At 40.5% G+C, this 17,685-nt stretch overlaps 1 protein-coding gene and 1 long non-coding RNA gene across 3 annotated transcripts; both read right to left on the minus strand.

Annotated features, from left to right (window-relative positions):
• Positions 1-296: 296 nt before the first annotated feature.
• Positions 297-11,106, minus strand: wrap53 (WD repeat containing, antisense to TP53). Of its 2 annotated transcripts, none has more exons than XM_036596506.1 (12): positions 10,883-11,106; positions 9,164-9,269; positions 8,772-9,077; positions 8,322-8,508; positions 8,032-8,127; positions 7,790-7,898; positions 6,716-6,804; positions 2,618-2,841; positions 1,612-1,823; positions 1,358-1,461; positions 1,097-1,240; positions 297-696 (listed from the first exon to the last, which is right to left on the minus strand). In XM_036596506.1, exons 3-12 carry the CDS (start codon positions 9,043-9,045, stop codon positions 477-479), a joined length of 1,659 nt encoding a protein of 552 aa, XP_036452399.1. In that variant the 5' UTR covers positions 9,046-9,077; positions 9,164-9,269; positions 10,883-11,106; the 3' UTR covers positions 297-476. The 2 variants fall into 2 exon arrangements, with proteins under 2 accessions (XP_036452399.1, XP_036452400.1); XM_036596507.1 differs by having other exon boundaries at positions 8,772-9,074; positions 10,883-11,105.
• Positions 11,107-12,574: 1,468 nt separating this feature from the next.
• On the minus strand, positions 12,575-16,500 carry LOC118826762. Its single transcript, XR_005008774.1, has 2 exons — positions 15,579-16,500; positions 12,575-14,313 (listed from the first exon to the last, which is right to left on the minus strand). It is a non-coding gene; the product is annotated as an uncharacterized LOC118826762 (long non-coding RNA).
• Between the last annotated feature and the right edge of the window lie 1,185 nt (positions 16,501-17,685).

The following is a 17,685-nucleotide window of genomic DNA, read 5'->3' on the forward strand; positions in this document are numbered from 1 at the left end:
GCATTGATGAAAGAATCTGAATCCCTTTCCAGCGCAGCTCAGTTCAGCTAATTCCTTTCTTAGAAGAATGTTACAGCCCAAGAAAATAAAACATATCTGACAACTCATGAACTCCAAATGAACTAACTGACTCTGTAGAAGTGAAAGGGGATTTTTGGCTGGTTTGGGCCTTGAGTTTAAGACATTCATTAAATGAGCTTTTACATTCCACTTATATCTTTCACTTATATGCATGATCTGTTGCTGTTGGAAGCTATAGAATGCCTATATTAAAAAGAACTGAAAGCTTTTCCATAGTCAGTAAATGTCTCTCTTTAGTTTGTTGGTCCTGGATTGTGTCAATCAAATAGAACACAATGGGCAGTATTACACAACCCTGCAATTCACCTCAACATTCAATACTCAATAAAACAGGCAGTTTGCAGAATTTGGTTTAGAACGCAAGAAAGGAGGTTTAGTAGTTATAGCTGATGTCTCTAGTTCTCAAGCACAGTTGGCTGTTCCTGCTGGCCCTCTTCACTGCTTGAGCCCAGCGGTCCAGCCCACCACAGCACGAGCGCATTGTCCTCTCTGATGCCGTTTGATGACATCACCCTGTCCTCCTCTGGCTCTGAGCCTGAGTCGTCGCTCTCAGTGGGCCAGGGGAACTGACGCTGACCACTGCAGGACGCCACTAAAGGCATGAAGGGGTGGATGCTGGACGAAATGCACAAAGGAAGGGAAAAAAATACAAAGAGCTGAAAGATTCCTTAAAATTAAATGCAGCACAAGGTTGTAATTAGCACTGTTCTTAAAACTGGCGTCAACTTCAACACTTGACATAGTATTTAAAACATTAAAGACGTCAACTGAACAGGCTTACAATATTCCCAGTGCAGGGTAGCACTTAATATCAGAAGCACTAATCTCTGACATTTTATCTACTGATACATAGACATTTCTTATCAGTCTGAAATCACATCTGCCTTAAGATGAAGAGTCAGATCTCTAGTGTAAGACCCATCTTTAAGTCTTTTCATAATAACCTTTTAAAAGCAGTAAAGCAGGCTAATGTGATCAACAGAAACGTCTGGTACTGTAGCAGTACTGATGTTACCTGATCCCATTTGTGCAATCCCTGTGAGCCTGAAACTGCTGGAAGGGCTGCAGTACTTCTTCATTGCCATCAGGAGGCGCTGTAAGTGTGTCCCACACTGACATCATACCTTCTGTGTCGCCACTCACCAGGTACCGGCCAGACCTACACAAAACACAAACAAGAACACATACATAAACACTCAAGATCTAGTGAGATCACAAGAGCACAACAGGTGTAAGTATATTTATGAATTTCTGATTACACAATGCTGTCACTTACAGGTCCAGGTCAAAGTAGATGCGCTGGTTAGTGTTTATGGTTCTGGGCAGTGAAAACAGAACTCTACCTGGGTCTCTAAGATCCCAACAGAGAATCTCTGGGTCCTACAAACACAGACACAGTTAGGGTCTATGGCTGAGCTACATGCAACTACATTAATTGCTAGAAAAATTATGTAAATAAAATCTGTTCATCCTAGACATATGGAGGCTGAAAAACGACATCTACTACTGACTACCTGCTCTCATACCCACCTTGCGGCCGCCTGTGTACAGATGATAGCCATCAGGGGAGAAGAGCAGGTGGGTGACTCCTCCATGGTGGCGCTGGGGCAGAAGGGCCAGCTGAGAGCCGTCCTCACACGAGTACAGCCCCACAGTGCGGGAATACGAGCCACACGCATACACCGCCTGAGACGGACTGAACGCCATACAAGAGATAATACCACTCTGACCATGCTTCTTAACTGGTGATGAGGAGAGCGAGAGAAGAGGGGAGGAAAAAAAAAGAAAAAAAGGAAAAAAAAAGGATAACCCATAGACAGGAAGAAAAAAGAAAAAAAGAAAGTACAGAGAAAGGATGATGGGAAGGGAGGAAGAAGAAAAAGAAAAAGAATTTAATTGGGAAGAACATTTCATGAGTATTTTGCATTCCTTGCACGTCTCTAGTTCGTAACAAGCACACCTGGCACTGTTTGATAAAAAAAAAAAAAGAAAGAAAGAAAAACGTTAAATTATTAGTTTCAGTTTTGCAGACTAGAATCCTAATTTGGCTCCAGAGCAAAATAATTACAAGCAAATAATTAGTTCATTCCATCTTCAGCACAGCAGGCCAGTTTTTCATGCTTGAAGAACTGGACATTTCCTGCACTGAAGGGAGTGAAAGCTCTAGAAAAAGACAATGAACTACAGCTACACAATATGGGCAATATTATACCATGTAATAAACATTACATACGCAGTTATATTACTACAAACAACAGCAATGTGTAAATGCAATGGTAAACCTTTAAAGTGACATGGTTAAAGACTAGACTGTATTATTCTGATCAAAATAATTTACTTATGCTGTATTATGTTTCATCAACACCCACAGAAACAGTCATCTGGAAATATGATTGCGCACACGGGTGCTTAGTTAGAGGGTTCATTTGCATATTCAGCCTTCTGTGATTTCAGTATTGCAAAAGTCAATTTGACAATGCTGATTAACAAAATGTATTATTTATATAATATGCGGCTGTGTGCTGTGTTCTCTCACCAACAGTGGGTCTCTCCTCACAGTCTCTGCCTGGACGCTCTGTGTAGAACACCCTGACAGTCTTCTCGAATCCACAATAGAGCTGTGAGCCGTCCGGAGAGAAACACAGAGAGTGGGCCGCTGTCAGCTCGTCCAGATGGTTGTAGGGTCTAAATGTCGCACGAAGGTCACCGTAGAACGCATCCCATATGTGGACTGGGTTGTCACGGCTACTGCTGGCAATACTGGAAGAGGAAAGGAGGGGGAGAGAGAGAGAGGAGAGTAAGTGACTGAGTGGGGCAGGTCATGCATAGAAAGCAAATAAATGTTCTTGACTCAGAAGTCACATGCAGAAAGATTAAAGCATGAGTTGTTATCATAAGCCTATTAGTTTAAAACCACTTTCAACTCAGCATGGACAGTTAGGTCTATTCAGTTCTATGTGACTCCATTCTATCCCACCCTCTTAAGATGCAGAGCCATAATAGTCAAAAATGTGGAAACTTTAAATATATGACACATTTTACAAGGGCATAATTACATAGCCGACCATGCAAGAAAGTGGTCCTATTCTCCTCTCATCCGCTCCTTGTTCCAGCTCTGGGAAAAAGAAAACAATTACGGCACTACAATTTCACAGTTTAGGCTGGACCATTTCCCAGAAAGGAAAACAAAAGCGCTCAACAGCAGATCCGCTTGGCCATCTCTCCGGGAGAGTTGCGCTGTTTGCCTTCTGACTATGAGAAACTGAGATCGCACTTCTGGAGCCAACATAGAATGAGGAGGAAATAAATACCCATGGTGCTTCCCTGCAATAGAGCAGTCAATTGTAGCAGCCTATGTTAAAGACAAACCCCACTGGGCTTCAGTTTAGATTACAATGATTCAACGATTAGAATGTCTAGCGAGCATGCATACACAAGGCTGCTGCCTGATCATGGTGGAAATGTTTCCCATGGTTCTACCTCCTCCTGGCAGACCAAATTCGGAACCACAGCTTTTGTTTTGAGTGTGTCTCTCAATGGGTCTACTCTCCACTGGGCCCTTCTTCATCATAACACCATCCTTCTTCTGCCTGTGATTTCATCCTTGACCTCTTCACCCCTCGTTTTCTGTTGCCGCCGGGCGAAGGCGGTTCACCCAAGCAGTGTGTTTGATCAGCACGATGTGCGTGTGTTGGGAAAACATGGTTAACGAGCCCTCCTTAGTGGCCTACAGCCATCGCCTGTGACAAAAGAAGTCTCCTTGGAGACGACTGTACAGTACTTATTTCGGCTTCTGTCTGCGTTTGGATAAACGATGAGGCCACTGAGACACCTATTTGCGCACAATAACATTGCTCAATAAAGAGGAATCTGCAGTACAAGTCCAGAGGTGATGAAAATGGCTGAAGGGGGAAGATCAGGGACTACTTAGAATGTCCCTTAACGCCTCCAGCAGTACTGTTGCCTGGTGCACACACATATACAGATACACACAGCGATGCAAACAGATGCTATATTGCTCATATATTTCTCTTTTCCCCTTCTCTCAATTTCTCTCGGATGGGGCGTTTCATTTCAAAGAAAGCAGTAAAACCAGAGTATCCAAAAGCTGATTTGGCAGACTGGTTCATGAATTCTGGACAAGTACCAAGACACCTGGAATGAAACAGTACTCAAGGCTGCTTTGAGGATGCAATATAAAACACCCATTGGAGACATGTGAGGTCAGAGTCCTGCAAAATTAAAATATTGTTCCAGTGGAATACACCTTTTCTCTTTTTACAAAAAGGTCTTTCATCTTGCATGAAGGACTGAATTTTGCTCACCATAAATCTAAAAATCTATCGAAACTGCTGTTTGTCTGAGTGGGCCCCCTCGCTAGCAACGACTTGCCAGCTTGGGTTGTTCCACTGTTAGTTGGCCGAGTAACACCATGTTAAGCCTCTTACATCTTCTAATAAATTGCTACTGAATATCCTACAGTCCCAGGTGAAGTCTAAGACGATCATGACTCTCTCCCCCAGTCTCATTCTGGTTCTACTCTCTAGGCCTATCCACTACTCCTTAGTTTGCGCATTGATGTGGAGGACTAACCACATTATGGGCTGTCCAAAACTGGATGGCAGGGAGAGGAAATGGCCTATAAAATACTGTGAAAGTGAGTGAGCAGCTATACAGACTTAAAGGGAAATTCCACCAATTTTCCTAAATTATTCAGATATTGAGACAAAGTAATCCAGAGAGGTCTGATGTGAAATGGCTCATTGTAGAGAAACTTACTGCCTCAGATTTTTTTACAGACTCTGCAATGTCTACAATGCAAAGACAGCAATTTTATTGACTATACAAAACCAGCAGTAAATCTACTCATGCCTTGTGAGTTTTTATATGTGAAGTTGATAATAGATAATAGACCAAATAGTGGAAAATACCTTTCTGCCAGAAATAGACTAAAAAAAGTGTAACTTCATATAGAGTGTTATGCTGTTTTCTACTGTTCAATAAGGTATGCTACACTGCAGTAACAAATGGAGGATCACACATTTTTTCATCATTTTCACTGCCCAGCGAACTGTGCTGAACCCGAGTACCCATGCTGAATTTGGTTACCCTTCTTGTTTTGGTACCAAGCATGCCAAGCCAGAATGCATGGGTGGAGCCAGAAATGGTTCAACTGTTTTTATCAGCAGGTTTCTACAGAAACTGGCATGTTATCTCTCAAAACAAGCAAAATTAAGTAGTTTTAGATGTAATTCTTAAAACAAGCCAAATTATCTGCCTAGAATAAGGCAATTTCTCTCGATACAATTATTTAAAAAGTAAAAAATGTTAATCTTTCAATATTCTTTCATTCAAAATTACATTTCATTCAAAAAAAAACATTTATTGACTAGACACATTGATGTGATTTAAGACAATTTAACTTGCCAAGATATCATTTTTTGCAGTGCAAATTGCAAGGCTGCTCCCCCTAGCAGATCCTGCCTGCTACGCCTTGGCTGTGGCAGCTGCTAGATCAAGCCACAGCTAATGGAGACAGAAGCAGTTCTTGCATAGTTCCTCCAAATCCAGCACCTTGCCCAAAGCCTCATTAATACTTCAGCCTGAAGAGAAAGAGCTTACCAATACTTATGAGGCCTTCTTGTCAAACGGATAAATCCCTGGTCAAGGCCTAAAATTAAGGCACACCTGAAGTACATGTGGAAATTCCTTTCTCATTTAATAGTTGCATGGAACTCCCTGCTCAAACCTGTAAACATGGAGAGAGTTGCTGGATAACTCCTCCTTTTAGTCATGGAGCTACACTGCCTGAGATTATACTAAGCCTTTGGATTCTCTAGCTCATAGTCACTGCCATGTTTGACTGGCTCAGAGCCAGCACTTTAGGAGTGTCTACTCACAGTGCCTAGGCAATTGTTTGGTACCATGGCTTAAGACCAGTATATACCAGTATCTCTGTTTTTGAAAAGCCCTCTAAGCAAGGAACTCCAGGTCTGGACTGATTCTACCATCATCTGGCATTAGCAAATGCCCAATTCGGCAGTTCCCTCTAAGGTTTTAAACTCTTATTTTGGCAATCAGCAGATTGAGTAGGCTTCCTTCTCAAATGACCAGCGCACCTGTTGCTCCCTGTTGGTCTAGTCCTTAAAGAACAATGTGGATTTTAAGGCCAAACAAGTCACTGCTGGTACATTAAGAAAACACACTGTCTTTACATTTAAATAGCTTTGCATCCACCTTAGACCAGCATACTTTTTTTAAACATTTAGACATGACTTTGCTGGTATTCATAATGCATTGTACAACACATCAGCTGTGGTGATCTTCCAGCATTTATAGAACCACAGTCATATTCATAATTAGCACACAGAGTGCTGGGGATTTCTAAAGCTTGGGTACCTGGATTCAGCCTTATTCAGCAACAACAAATGGCTTTAGAAAGAGAAAAAAAACAAAAAAAAACAAAGTCTGGCTGCGGGAGACAAACACAGAACTGACAATATTTGTGGAACAAGAAGAAAGATCAATTCCAGATTGCACACCCAGTCCATTTTCTTTGGGTTCAGATAACACAACATATACAGTCCATCAACGTCTCTCATTGCAAAGCTGATGCAAGAGAAGGGGCACTCACAAACAGGTGTCTGGGTCCAGGGAACTCATCTTAGGAAACCAGCAGTAGTCATAGATGGTGTCTCCCTCAGTCATCCTCAGCACAGGACTCTAGATGTAGACAAACAGAAGAAAACAACTATTATGATCTCTTAAGAGATTTCATCATCAGTTCTTCAATCAGCCAGTGCAGCAGAGCAGGCAGACAGTCAGACTAGAATTTTTTCTCAACAGACATTTCTACAGAGATAGTATCCTTTAACAACCCTAGGAACTCTAGGAAAATCTATATCCCCTTTGACTGGAGCATGTACTGCATGAAAAAAGGTAGTGATGTGTCTTAAATTTTTGCTTTTCCACAGTCTGGAGAGTAAATCCATATAAGAATGAAAGAAAACAAACCACTTCAGATAACATATATTAAATGAACAGTTCCAGTTCACTGTTTCTATCAGAGAGTTACATTCAAACTCATGACATTACGATCTCAAGCATACAGTCGTAGTGAGCTGAAAAAAAAGACAGAACAACACTCAACATTTAATTAACAGCAGAAAGTAAAATTCTTCACTATTTAAAAGTGAAACATGGGACTTTCATCTCTTCGTATTCTTTAGTTATTCATATAATACAAAAACAGTACCTACATTTTAAATATGCCATGCAATGTTTGTGTTTAAAGGTCATTTTTAGAAACTTCAGCCTGAAAGAATATATGATTAAAGTTTCAGTGAACTTCCAAAGGTTTTGCCTGACATTTAAATGACCCAAAATAAAATCCGCAAGCCTAGTTGCAGAAGGACTAATATACAAGAGGCCTGTGTTAGTATTACTGTTCCTTTAAAACACAAACATCAAATGACATACAGTTTATGGTGCATTGTGCCAACTAATTCCAGGGTTGTCTGAGGTTATAATTTAAAAAATCATCAATAACATGCTGATAAAATCTCCCTTTTCACAGAATGCAACACTCTGTCGTAACAAAAGTAAAAGATGTCCACATTATTAACAATGATGAAGCAAATAAGCACCAATGCTAGCTGGAACAGCATAAACAAACGAATATAGAAGTTGGAATAGGGCAGAAACTGACCATTTCTGACAGCAGGTCCCAGCTGCCACTGTAGAGCTCAGGCGGGAGATTATAAACACGCAGCACATTATCTGCACTGTTTGAGACGATACAGGAACCGTCTGGAGCCCTGAGAGAGAGAGAGAGAGAGAGAGAGAGAGAGAGAGCGAGAGAGAGCGAGAGAGAGAGAGAGAGAGAGAGAGAGATTTGGTTTTCTATGCACTGTTTACATCTGTGTGCATCATTTTTCAGTCTTTGCTCACCATTTGCAGCCTTTGAGGTAATTCTCAGGACAGTGAGTGTATTCTGCCCAGGACCCTGTCAACATCTGGGGGTTCTGACTGAAATCCAGGCCAAGGCTGTGGAAAAACAATATTACATTGACCTAAGACATAAAAACAGTTTAGGAGCTGAAAGATAAATGGGCATGATCATAGCAGCTATTCTTTCTTTTGGATGATGATTAGTATGTCATTATAATTTTAGAATCATTTTCTGGTTGTTCTTGACCAGCAACTAAATAAAGACGCAAATAAAGACCAACTTTACTTACTATTGGCGCTGGCAGGCACTGCCTTCTGGACTGGTGTTTTCCAACTCATCTCTTGTCTTATCCTCTCCTCCCTCAGATTGTCCCATTGTCTCCTTGTTCTCTCCTCCATTCTGGAAGCACTCCTCCTCTTCCTCTCCTTTTTCTGATCCTCCCGCTGTCTTTCCATCGTCCTCTGGCTGACTGAGCACTGTGCAACCAATGCAACACAGACTCTGGGTCAGACACATTGTTCGAACACCTAAGAAAGCTATGACCTAAATATGTTTCTACACAGCCAAAGAGGAAAATATTTCAGCTTGTTTTAAGTCATTGAGATTAAGCAGCAAATCCAGCACAGAAGCTAGATCATAAACCGAAATCACATCAAACAAAGATGTCTGAATCTGTGTAGACACAAAAATGCAAAGCTGACATCAATGATTGCAGCAGCACACAGCAGAGAAAATTCACCTTTGTCTGTTTTCAAAACAATGTCTTGATGTCCACCAATATCCAACGCCGCTTCTGTGGCTGTCTCAGAAAAGCCAATGTCCAAACCCACTCCTTCACCAAGGCGTGGCTGTTTGGCAGCAGGCGGCGCTTCCTCCTCTTCCTCCATTTTCTGCTGACCTCCACAGCAGGGTGGATTCCGGGGACCTTCTTGAGGAGGCTCTCCATCAGCTTCTGCCTCCTGCCCTGTACCCCCCAAACCTCCCCCTTCAGAACTGGGCCCTGGATCTGACATTTCACTGACAACTCCGCCGGTCTCTTCTTCTTCTTGTTAACAACAAAAAAGTGCTGTATTTTCTTGTATGTGTGTGAAAAATTCAGAAGAAAGGTGGTTTAATGTGCACCTGTCTGACCTTGTCAAAGAGAAGTCAGGTAGGTGCTACTGGGATAATGTTTCTTTCGACAGTGGTTCAAACTGAGTCTCGATGGCACTGAAAACATTACAGCGAACACACAGTCCTGAAGAGAAAAGAAGAAGAAAAGAATGAGAGAATCAGCAATGTTACTGTAAGATAAGGAGTGTAACGATACTTCCAACCCATGATTTGATATTTTCACAATATTTTGAAAACAAAATGACATAAAAATAATGACTGTATCCATTTTGTTAATAAATCCAGAGCTGGGAAGCAGGACATCTATATGACATTAACATGCTGGAGTGAGTTGTTCCAGGAACATTAAAGAGGCATTCTAAAATGATCATTTAATCTTATTTGTCATGTTAAGTTGGGATGTCAAATCTTATCCATAAGAGGCTGGTGTGGCTGCAGGTTTTTATTCCAAACAAGCAGAGCACACAGATTCCACTTGTTTATGCAGTTAGTCTCAGTCTAACAAGTCCAGCAATTGATCAAGAGAGGCCCAGCTTTGTGTAAATGAAAACCTGCAGCCACATCAACCCTTTGGGGACAGGACTAACCATCCTGTGTTAGGTAATGTTTTGTAGTGACAGAACGTCTTGTGTTTTTGCCCAGTAACGTTCTCTCTCTGAAACAGCCAGGATGCATTACTCAAATACATCACACAACCACTGGGAGCCCCCCACAGTAATAAAGAAATACTGACTACAAGCCTAGTCACTTATGTAGAGGATAATAAATACAGATGTGATATTCACCTTCACAGCAGCAACATTATCTATGTCTTCCTTCTGTATTAGGCAGTTGGGGGGTAAAATTTTCAAACATCCCACCTTCAAGCATCTACCCCAAAGTGCTCACAGCTTTTCATAAGTTCATACCTTCAAGACACATCATCAGAATAGGGTTTACCAAAGTCTTTAAACTCGATAATCCAGACTACTGCAGCACCTCCTACACACTGAAAAAATGGTTCTTCAAGGGTTCTTTAGGAAAGGCAATGGTTCTATTTAGAACCATGAGTTCTATACAGAACAATTTCATGCTTAAATGGTTCTCTGAACTTGTTCTTCAGATTGATGGAGAATGTGTTGTGTATGGTTTTGTATAGAACCAAGTCCTCTGTGTTTGGAAAGATCCACAGCTGATGTCTGATGTATGGCTCCCCCTGTTCTGTGAGTATGGCTGTATACCGACCGACAGAGTCGTTTTGAGGAAAAAAGAGGAGAACAGAATGAACAGAATAGGGATGACGAAGCTGTAACGGTTCATATTAAGTTTAAAAAAAGGCCTAATTGCCCGACGACCACCTTACCAAGACATACTCCACAGTACATATTACCTTTTATTCACTGACATACATAGACATTTATGGACAGGCTACATGGATTGTGTCAAAACAGTGACTGACCGTTAGTGATCAGAGGATGTGTCATTTTTGGCTAACCTACGTCAGGGACGTGCGTAAAAAACCGTTAGAGCTTGACTGGCTATATTTAAGCATAACGTTTAACGAACGCTTACAGCAAGCTAACATTATCGGCTCACAAACTCGGTTTAACCTTCATAAAATACTAAATCATTCGCTACCTGAAGCCAGGCCATTACATTCATAATAACTCGAACGAATTTGTAACAGTAACGTTACCGTTCTGGTAAAGTTGTAGAAATGCGTTAATTCGAGAAACTCTTTAGCACACCGCTGGTTACCTGTTGTGCTGTTACGCTGCTGTGTCCAGTCACGGCTGTGAGGTTAACTCTGCTCCCAGCAGTTAATATCGTCACCACCCGTTACTTTAGTTTATTTACACGAAGAGTCAGAAGTTTCAGAGTTTAGATCAGCCACTAAGGCCCGTCATGAGCACACACTCATGCTGCTTGTTTACACACGGAGTGACCCGCCATATCAGCAGTACAAACACGTCAACTTATCGCGAGATTTGTCTGTACTGTACAACTCTGCACTACTCGTTTCAACCACTAGATGTCAGACACGGACTATATAGTAGAATACGGCAGAGGCTGCCAATCACAGGACTAGCGACCCCACACTCAGCACTTTTTTTGTCTTGTTAACACACCTAATTTAACTCATTAACTAATTAATAAGGTCCTTGTGGCATGGGTCAGGTGTGTACAGTAGGGCAGTGTTTCTGAACCCTGGTCCTGGAGGCCCATTGCCCTGCACTGCACTGCACTGTTTTTCCTGCTCCAAAAACACCTGATCCAACAGGCTGTTAGTAAGCAGATTAATTGGATCAGATGTGCTGGGAGCAGGGAAAACACTAAAAAGGGCAAGGCAGTGGGCCTCCAGGACCAGAGTTGAGAAATATGGAGCAGGAAACATATCGCTGCTGTCGGAACAAATGCTCATAACTCCAAAAAAGCTACTTTCACAGGACAAGGAAAAACATTCTTAACTTTTAATGGAAGTAAATGGGTAAGTTATTTTTTCCAAATAATTTTGGACTATTTCTGTCGGTCCATTCGTCATCAAATTTTGAGACATCATAAAGGGCAACTGACCTTTTCAAATTATGTAAAAAAATGAAAAACGTCAAAAATGGAGATACAAGGTTTTGTCTCAATCAAAACTACCACCATCCATTCCTTAGTATAGTATGTATAGTACAGTAGTATTCAGTTTTGGACACTGTATAAGTTTGGGAACCCCTGGAATGACAAACTACACTGGGGTTGCCAATCCTCTCCGCAAAGGGCCAGCGAGGCTGCAGGTTTTTATCCCAACCAAGCAGGATCACACCTATATAATTAACCAGCTGTCCGATGACTGAGGCTAACTGATTAAACAAGTGGAATTCGGTATGTTTCTGCTTGTTTGGAATGAAAAACAGCCTACTGGGGATAAGATTGGTGACCCCTGAACTATACAGTATTCCCAAGAGTTCAGATGCCCTTTCTCATTAGTGACTGCAGCTACTTCAAAATGTACACACTGCTGACAAAGGCATCCAATTGCGCACACAGCTTATATCATCTATGTAGGAAAGCGATGCTCTGCAGAGCAATGTAACTGCATACTTTGGGGTGATGGAGCACCTATGAACAGCTCTGGGATGGGTTGTAGTAGTGTTTGTGATTCAGAACTTAGTAGCCAACATCAGTATCTGACCTCATTAATGCTCTTCTGGCTCATTGCAATCAAATCCTTACAGAAATTGTTCCAAACATTTAGCATATAACCTTTCCACAAGGAGAGTAGATGACGCTGCAGCAAAGGTGGACAAGCTCCCAATTAATATCCTTGATTTGGGAAGAAACTAGACGAGCACTTGAGCAGGTGCCTACGAACTTTTAGACAAATGTTGTAACTTCCTGGGAAACGGAAAGACTTGAAAATCTTTAGAGTCTTCTGATAAAATATCCAAGCAACCAAGTCAATGGCCTTAATAATAAGCGTTTATTTAGTATTCTTCGTCATTTTCAAACAAACAAAAACCCCAAACTATTTACACTCTGATTAATCAGGACATTATTACTTTGTCGCTAACATTTTCAATATGATTTCAAAAAAGTTATATCTGACTCATTTAAAAGTTTAGCTACAGGGCTAAGCTGACAGGTAACAATGAAAAGGCAAATGAACATTGTCTCATCTCCACTAAAGTTATGCTTTAACATGCGAGTGGCATGAAGATAGTAGATTCAATACTGATATATACTTCTCCCTTCGTATATCAAAAAAAATGAAGGACATGAAATGTATTTGGGAAACTCCAGATATTCCTACAGTCACTATCGTTACTCAGTGTACGGTTTGGATAACAGGTTTTGTTCACATTCTTATAAAGCCCACAGTCAACATGGGGACCACACGGTCTGCAAAGACCTGCATCTTTTTTGTCGCAGAACATGTAAGTAATCTGTGGTAGCTAATAGGACCACTCACTCCTGATAATCTGATAATCTCTATTACTATCATTGTTAAACTGCCTGGTTTAAATATTTTGCCACTGTAAAAGGAGACTGTATACCTATGAGCCCCATTATCACATCCACAACCAAATGTCTGAGTTAGAGAGAATTTAAAAAGCAGACAGTCCCACTCGGTCAGCTACAGAAACATAGTAGACTTCTGCTTAAGGGAACTGCCACACTGTAAAAACCTGTATGCATGCTCAAAATCTCGTTATACAACTGAAAATACTTGTACTTACTTCCACAGTAGTGCACAAGTACAAGTAGGCTTAAGGGCCTCTAAAAGTTAATTACACTTCATAATCTATCAATTCCAATACACATTTTAAAAGGACACATATGGTTCTGCAGTGGTGCAATGCCATGTCACATAGTATTAAGTGTCACAATTAGCCAGATTGAGTGTAACCTGATGCAGCAAGTTAAATTTAGCGCTCAAATGGGGTTTGTTTTCCAGATACACATCATCACCCAAAGCTTTTGATAGAGAATTCATGAAAAAGCCTTTAAGTTCAGTGTTGAAGTAAAAGAATATTGAACTAAGCATGGTCAACACATTTTTCAATCTTTAAGTACAGGCTTGTCTGTACAGTTAAGGCATGTCAAAAGAAAGAAAAAAAAAAAATCACCACACCCAACAGAAAAAAAAGAAAAAGCAGAAGTCATGTATACACAGTTTACAGGGCAGCCACTTGCCATGGGTACGGAGTCTCTGTATATATTTGTAGTTGTTTGTGTTTGAATAAGGTTCAGTCAAGACAGCAGTTGATGCAAGTTGCTTTGTGTGTGATAGTATTTGATGATCATGCTGCATGTATGCTGAACATGCCTGGCCATGTATGCAGCAGGGCCCGGCCGTACAGGTGGTTTACTAGTCTGTACAGGTTTTAACTACCATAGTTCCACAGTTCCAGTATCCAGAGTCTTCTGTCTTCTTGAAGTCACCTCCAGAAGAGCCCATCTTCCTGTTTTCATTCAGTAGCTGTTCCTGGAAAGTAGTGCCATGGTAGAAGAGCGAGTAACCCTCCTCATCTATGGACATGTAACATCAGTGGTCTTCCTTTTAAATCTTCGCAAGTGAATGTGTTAGAGAGAGAGAGAGAGAGAGAGAGAGAGAGAGAGAGAGAGAGAGAGAGAGAGAGAGAGAGAAAAACGAGAATACAGCTGGTCAACATCCTCTTTAGAAGCTCTGGAATACTGGTCTAGAAAAAACAAAAAACAAAAAAACAGTGCAACATGAGAAAATACTACATGACCAGGAATAAAGAAAGGAAACAAAACAACTTGTACGTTCTTAAAGGAATGCTCTAGAGAATAATGTTTCCTTCTACTTGGCAAAGAACAGAAAAGCTGCTGACCTAAAACACAATTACAATAGAAAACAGTGGGCAGTTGCTGAATTCAATCAATAAACAATTATGAAAATTCTACAGTCAAAAGGTATTTGTAAATGAAGCCCTTATTGCAATATGTATGTAATAACCGTGTTTTGTCCCAGTGTTTGAAACCTGGATAACTTAATCAGTAAGACCTTTTTTGATGCTTGTCTTATTCTAAGTGCTGTATTGTATTATACAATGCCCAATAGTGATGGCCGTTCTCAAAAAAGTGATATGAGATTCAATAGCTTTTGCGACACCTGATTTAAAAGTGTTTTGAGGTGTGTATTCCCAGTTTTGTGGTTCAACAGGTCCAATGTTCAACATCTACCGGATCAGTAGTCATAATTTAGATAAATTATGATTCAAGTAACCCTGAGTTTTGAGTAGAACACCTGGCATGTTACTGTCCCACCAACATCTAAGTGTGAGTAAAAATTGTTACGTTTAATACAAAAACGCTGATTGTTTTCCTCAATAACATCTAAACCTCCCACTTCTATTCAGTTGCTTAAACATTCTGCAACACCCAGTTCAGTACACAATACTCTATACAGTACATACATGATTAAAAAAAACACACTTGATAACAATAATGAAATAATGAAAATATTTGCTAATAAGGTTTTCGCAATGCAGCAATTTGACCAGCAAGTGGCACCAGCATGCAAGTACCTTTCTTTTTTTCTTTTTCTTTTTTTAAATGATGGGTCCAGTTTTAAGCTTCAGAAAGTCTTGTCCCATCACTAACCACTGCCCACTGGCTTCCATGTTAAGCAAATTTCAAGTAAAAGGAAATTCTAATTCTTTTCCAAGTACAGGAAGAAGTGTTGACATTTTGTGCGACAGATCTGGTCAGGGGTTTCCAATCCCATGCTCTACAGACCTGGCTTAGTTCAAGAGGAGCTTGATTAGTTAGTTAATTAGTTAATGAGTAGCATCAGGTGCCAGATGAGACAAATCATAAAAACATACATAATGTGAGGTTGCCAGAACTGGGATTAGAAACCTTGGGGTTATGAGTATCCCTATAAAGTTCTCAGATGATGTGTGGCATAAATGAGTAAACTAATACATGCAATCATTACCAAATGGACAGTTCTGTCGATGCAGTCACAGGCGACTCCGTGCTGAAATTAATCCACAGCTGTGCAGCAGGCAGTCATTATAACTAGTTTCATCATCTCAACCATTCATCCTCTAGTCCTCTTCCAAGGCCATATCTTGACCATTTAAGGGAACAATCCCCAGAATTTCACTTTCAACTCCAGCCTCCGATGAAATCTTTTTTTGTGTTTGTGTTCTAGCACCCAGAATCAAGCAGTTCATCAACTTTCAGACAGCTCTGTGTCTAAGTGAGAAATCTCTGAATGGCTGGAGTTTAATTGTGTAGTTCACAATTCCAAACAAGGAGCTGAGCTGTTATTCCTCAACATTCAGAGTATCTGATGTCTCCTTAGCCTCCTTCATTGGTGTGTAATCAAGCTTAAGTTCAGTCCCAAGAATGGCTGAGAGTTAGTGGAGAAAAAAAAAACAAACAAAAAAACAAAACAGCATTATCTATGTACATGTACACAGGAGTGAAAAAGAGATGTACTACTGTTCTTGCTGTCTTGCTAGTTTATATTCTTGATGAAGGGGCTTCAGTTGAATTTGAAGCGTCTAAACAGCGCCCCCTTTCTTCCTCTTTACGTCCACACAGGGTCCTCACAGTTTTGAGTATGTGAAAAGTGCATAGTGAGAGCATCAAGGCAATGTTAGTTCTTTTGTTTTCTTTGTAAAGTCAACTGCCATGATGCTCCCTTCGCCCATGTGGAAACAGAAGGCCATTTACGGTCCACAGACTGTGATGGCAGAGCTGAGGTCTCATATATATATATATATGTATATATATATATATATATATATACACATACATACATACATACACACACATCCCTCATTTGTTCCGGTCATATCCGTAATGCTCCAGCACGCCACAGACACGTCCATCTTTCTGTTGTTGTTTTTTGTTTTAAGAAAAAAAATCTAGAGGCCAATTCTAGATACGCTGGGGAAGAAAATTGTTAAAGCGATGCCTTAAACAGTTGTCTTCGTGCATTTCAAAGTACCGAAAAAATGGTCTGTGCTGTTTTGATTTTGCTTTCTCTTCCAGAAACACGAACCATTTCTTTTCTCTGGATGAACACAAAGCATTTTAAATCCACCGTAAAGGAAAATTAGGCCAAAAAAAGTAAACAAAAACAAATTCAGTAAACAAAATACGGTCAGCTTTGTGATAACTCCTCGTCCAGACATCGTCTTGCCAAAGTTGCAACAAGGATGGAGACACAATCATTCTGTATGCCACACCCATTTCACTACAAGAGGGAGGAGCTCGTCACCATGTGATTACTACAGCCCCACTCCTCCAAATGGTTCTGAATTGAGTGACATTCCTCCACCCCCTCCTGAACCACCCCCACCCCCACCCCCCCCAAAAAAAGAAAAATGCACCCACAAATGTCAAAAGTGTTTTTTGTAAACAACCAAAACTCCAGTATGGAATAGATTTTTTTCTTTTTCATTTTCATAGTCATAATGTCTGTATGAACAGGATTGTAGAGGCAGTGTGTTCTAGCGGTAGTCATCTTGACTTTGTCCATCTGCTTGCTGAACAGGCTTTTGAAGAAAAAGACGTTTTCCTCTCCGTTCCAATGTCCAACTACACTTCCATTTTTGCATTGAATAAAAAAAAAAAATCTTTTTTTTTTTTCACTTTTTTTGGAATACATTCAATGTTTTCTTAAGAAAGAAATAACACACTTCACATGGTGGCAATGAAACTAAAACCTAAAGGAAAATCATTTCAAAAAATAAACGAAAAAGTAGCAGCCCCAAGTGCTCTTTTGTAGTCCAAATACTTTTTAACTTTGTGTGTATGTGTATTATATCATAGATTCATATTTGCAATAACAAAAAGTTATCATCAACAACGACAACAACAACAACAACAAACAAGTAACATTATATGAACATTTTGTGCACGGCTGTGTGCACTTGCACAGTTTGATGGGATCTTTTTTTTTTAAGCCAGTCAGTCACTCACTCAGGAGTAAGAGAGTGGACAACAAGGCAATGTGAGCCACATCCCCGAAAAAAACTGGACAATCCTCTCAAATGGACCATCCCCAGGCTACACTAGAATAACTAGAG

Source organism: Colossoma macropomum, unplaced genomic scaffold (assembly GCF_904425465.1).
Source record: "Colossoma macropomum unplaced genomic scaffold, Colossoma_macropomum, whole genome shotgun sequence".
Classification (NCBI taxonomy): domain Eukaryota; kingdom Metazoa; phylum Chordata; class Actinopteri; order Characiformes; family Serrasalmidae; genus Colossoma; species Colossoma macropomum.

Coding starts and splice junctions, on each gene's coding strand:
- wrap53 (XM_036596506.1), bottom strand. CDS start 9,045: ATGTCAGATCCAGGGCCCAGTTCTGAAGGGGGAGGTTTGGGGGGTACA. Junction 2,842..6,715: donor CTGGACCCAGACACCTGTTT/GTGAGTGCCCCT, acceptor TTCCTCTTCCAG/TATTGCCAGCAGTAGCCGTG. Junction 1,241..1,357: donor ATCTACTTTGACCTGGACCT/GTAAGTGACAGC, acceptor TGTTTTGTGTAG/GTCTGGCCGGTACCTGGTGA.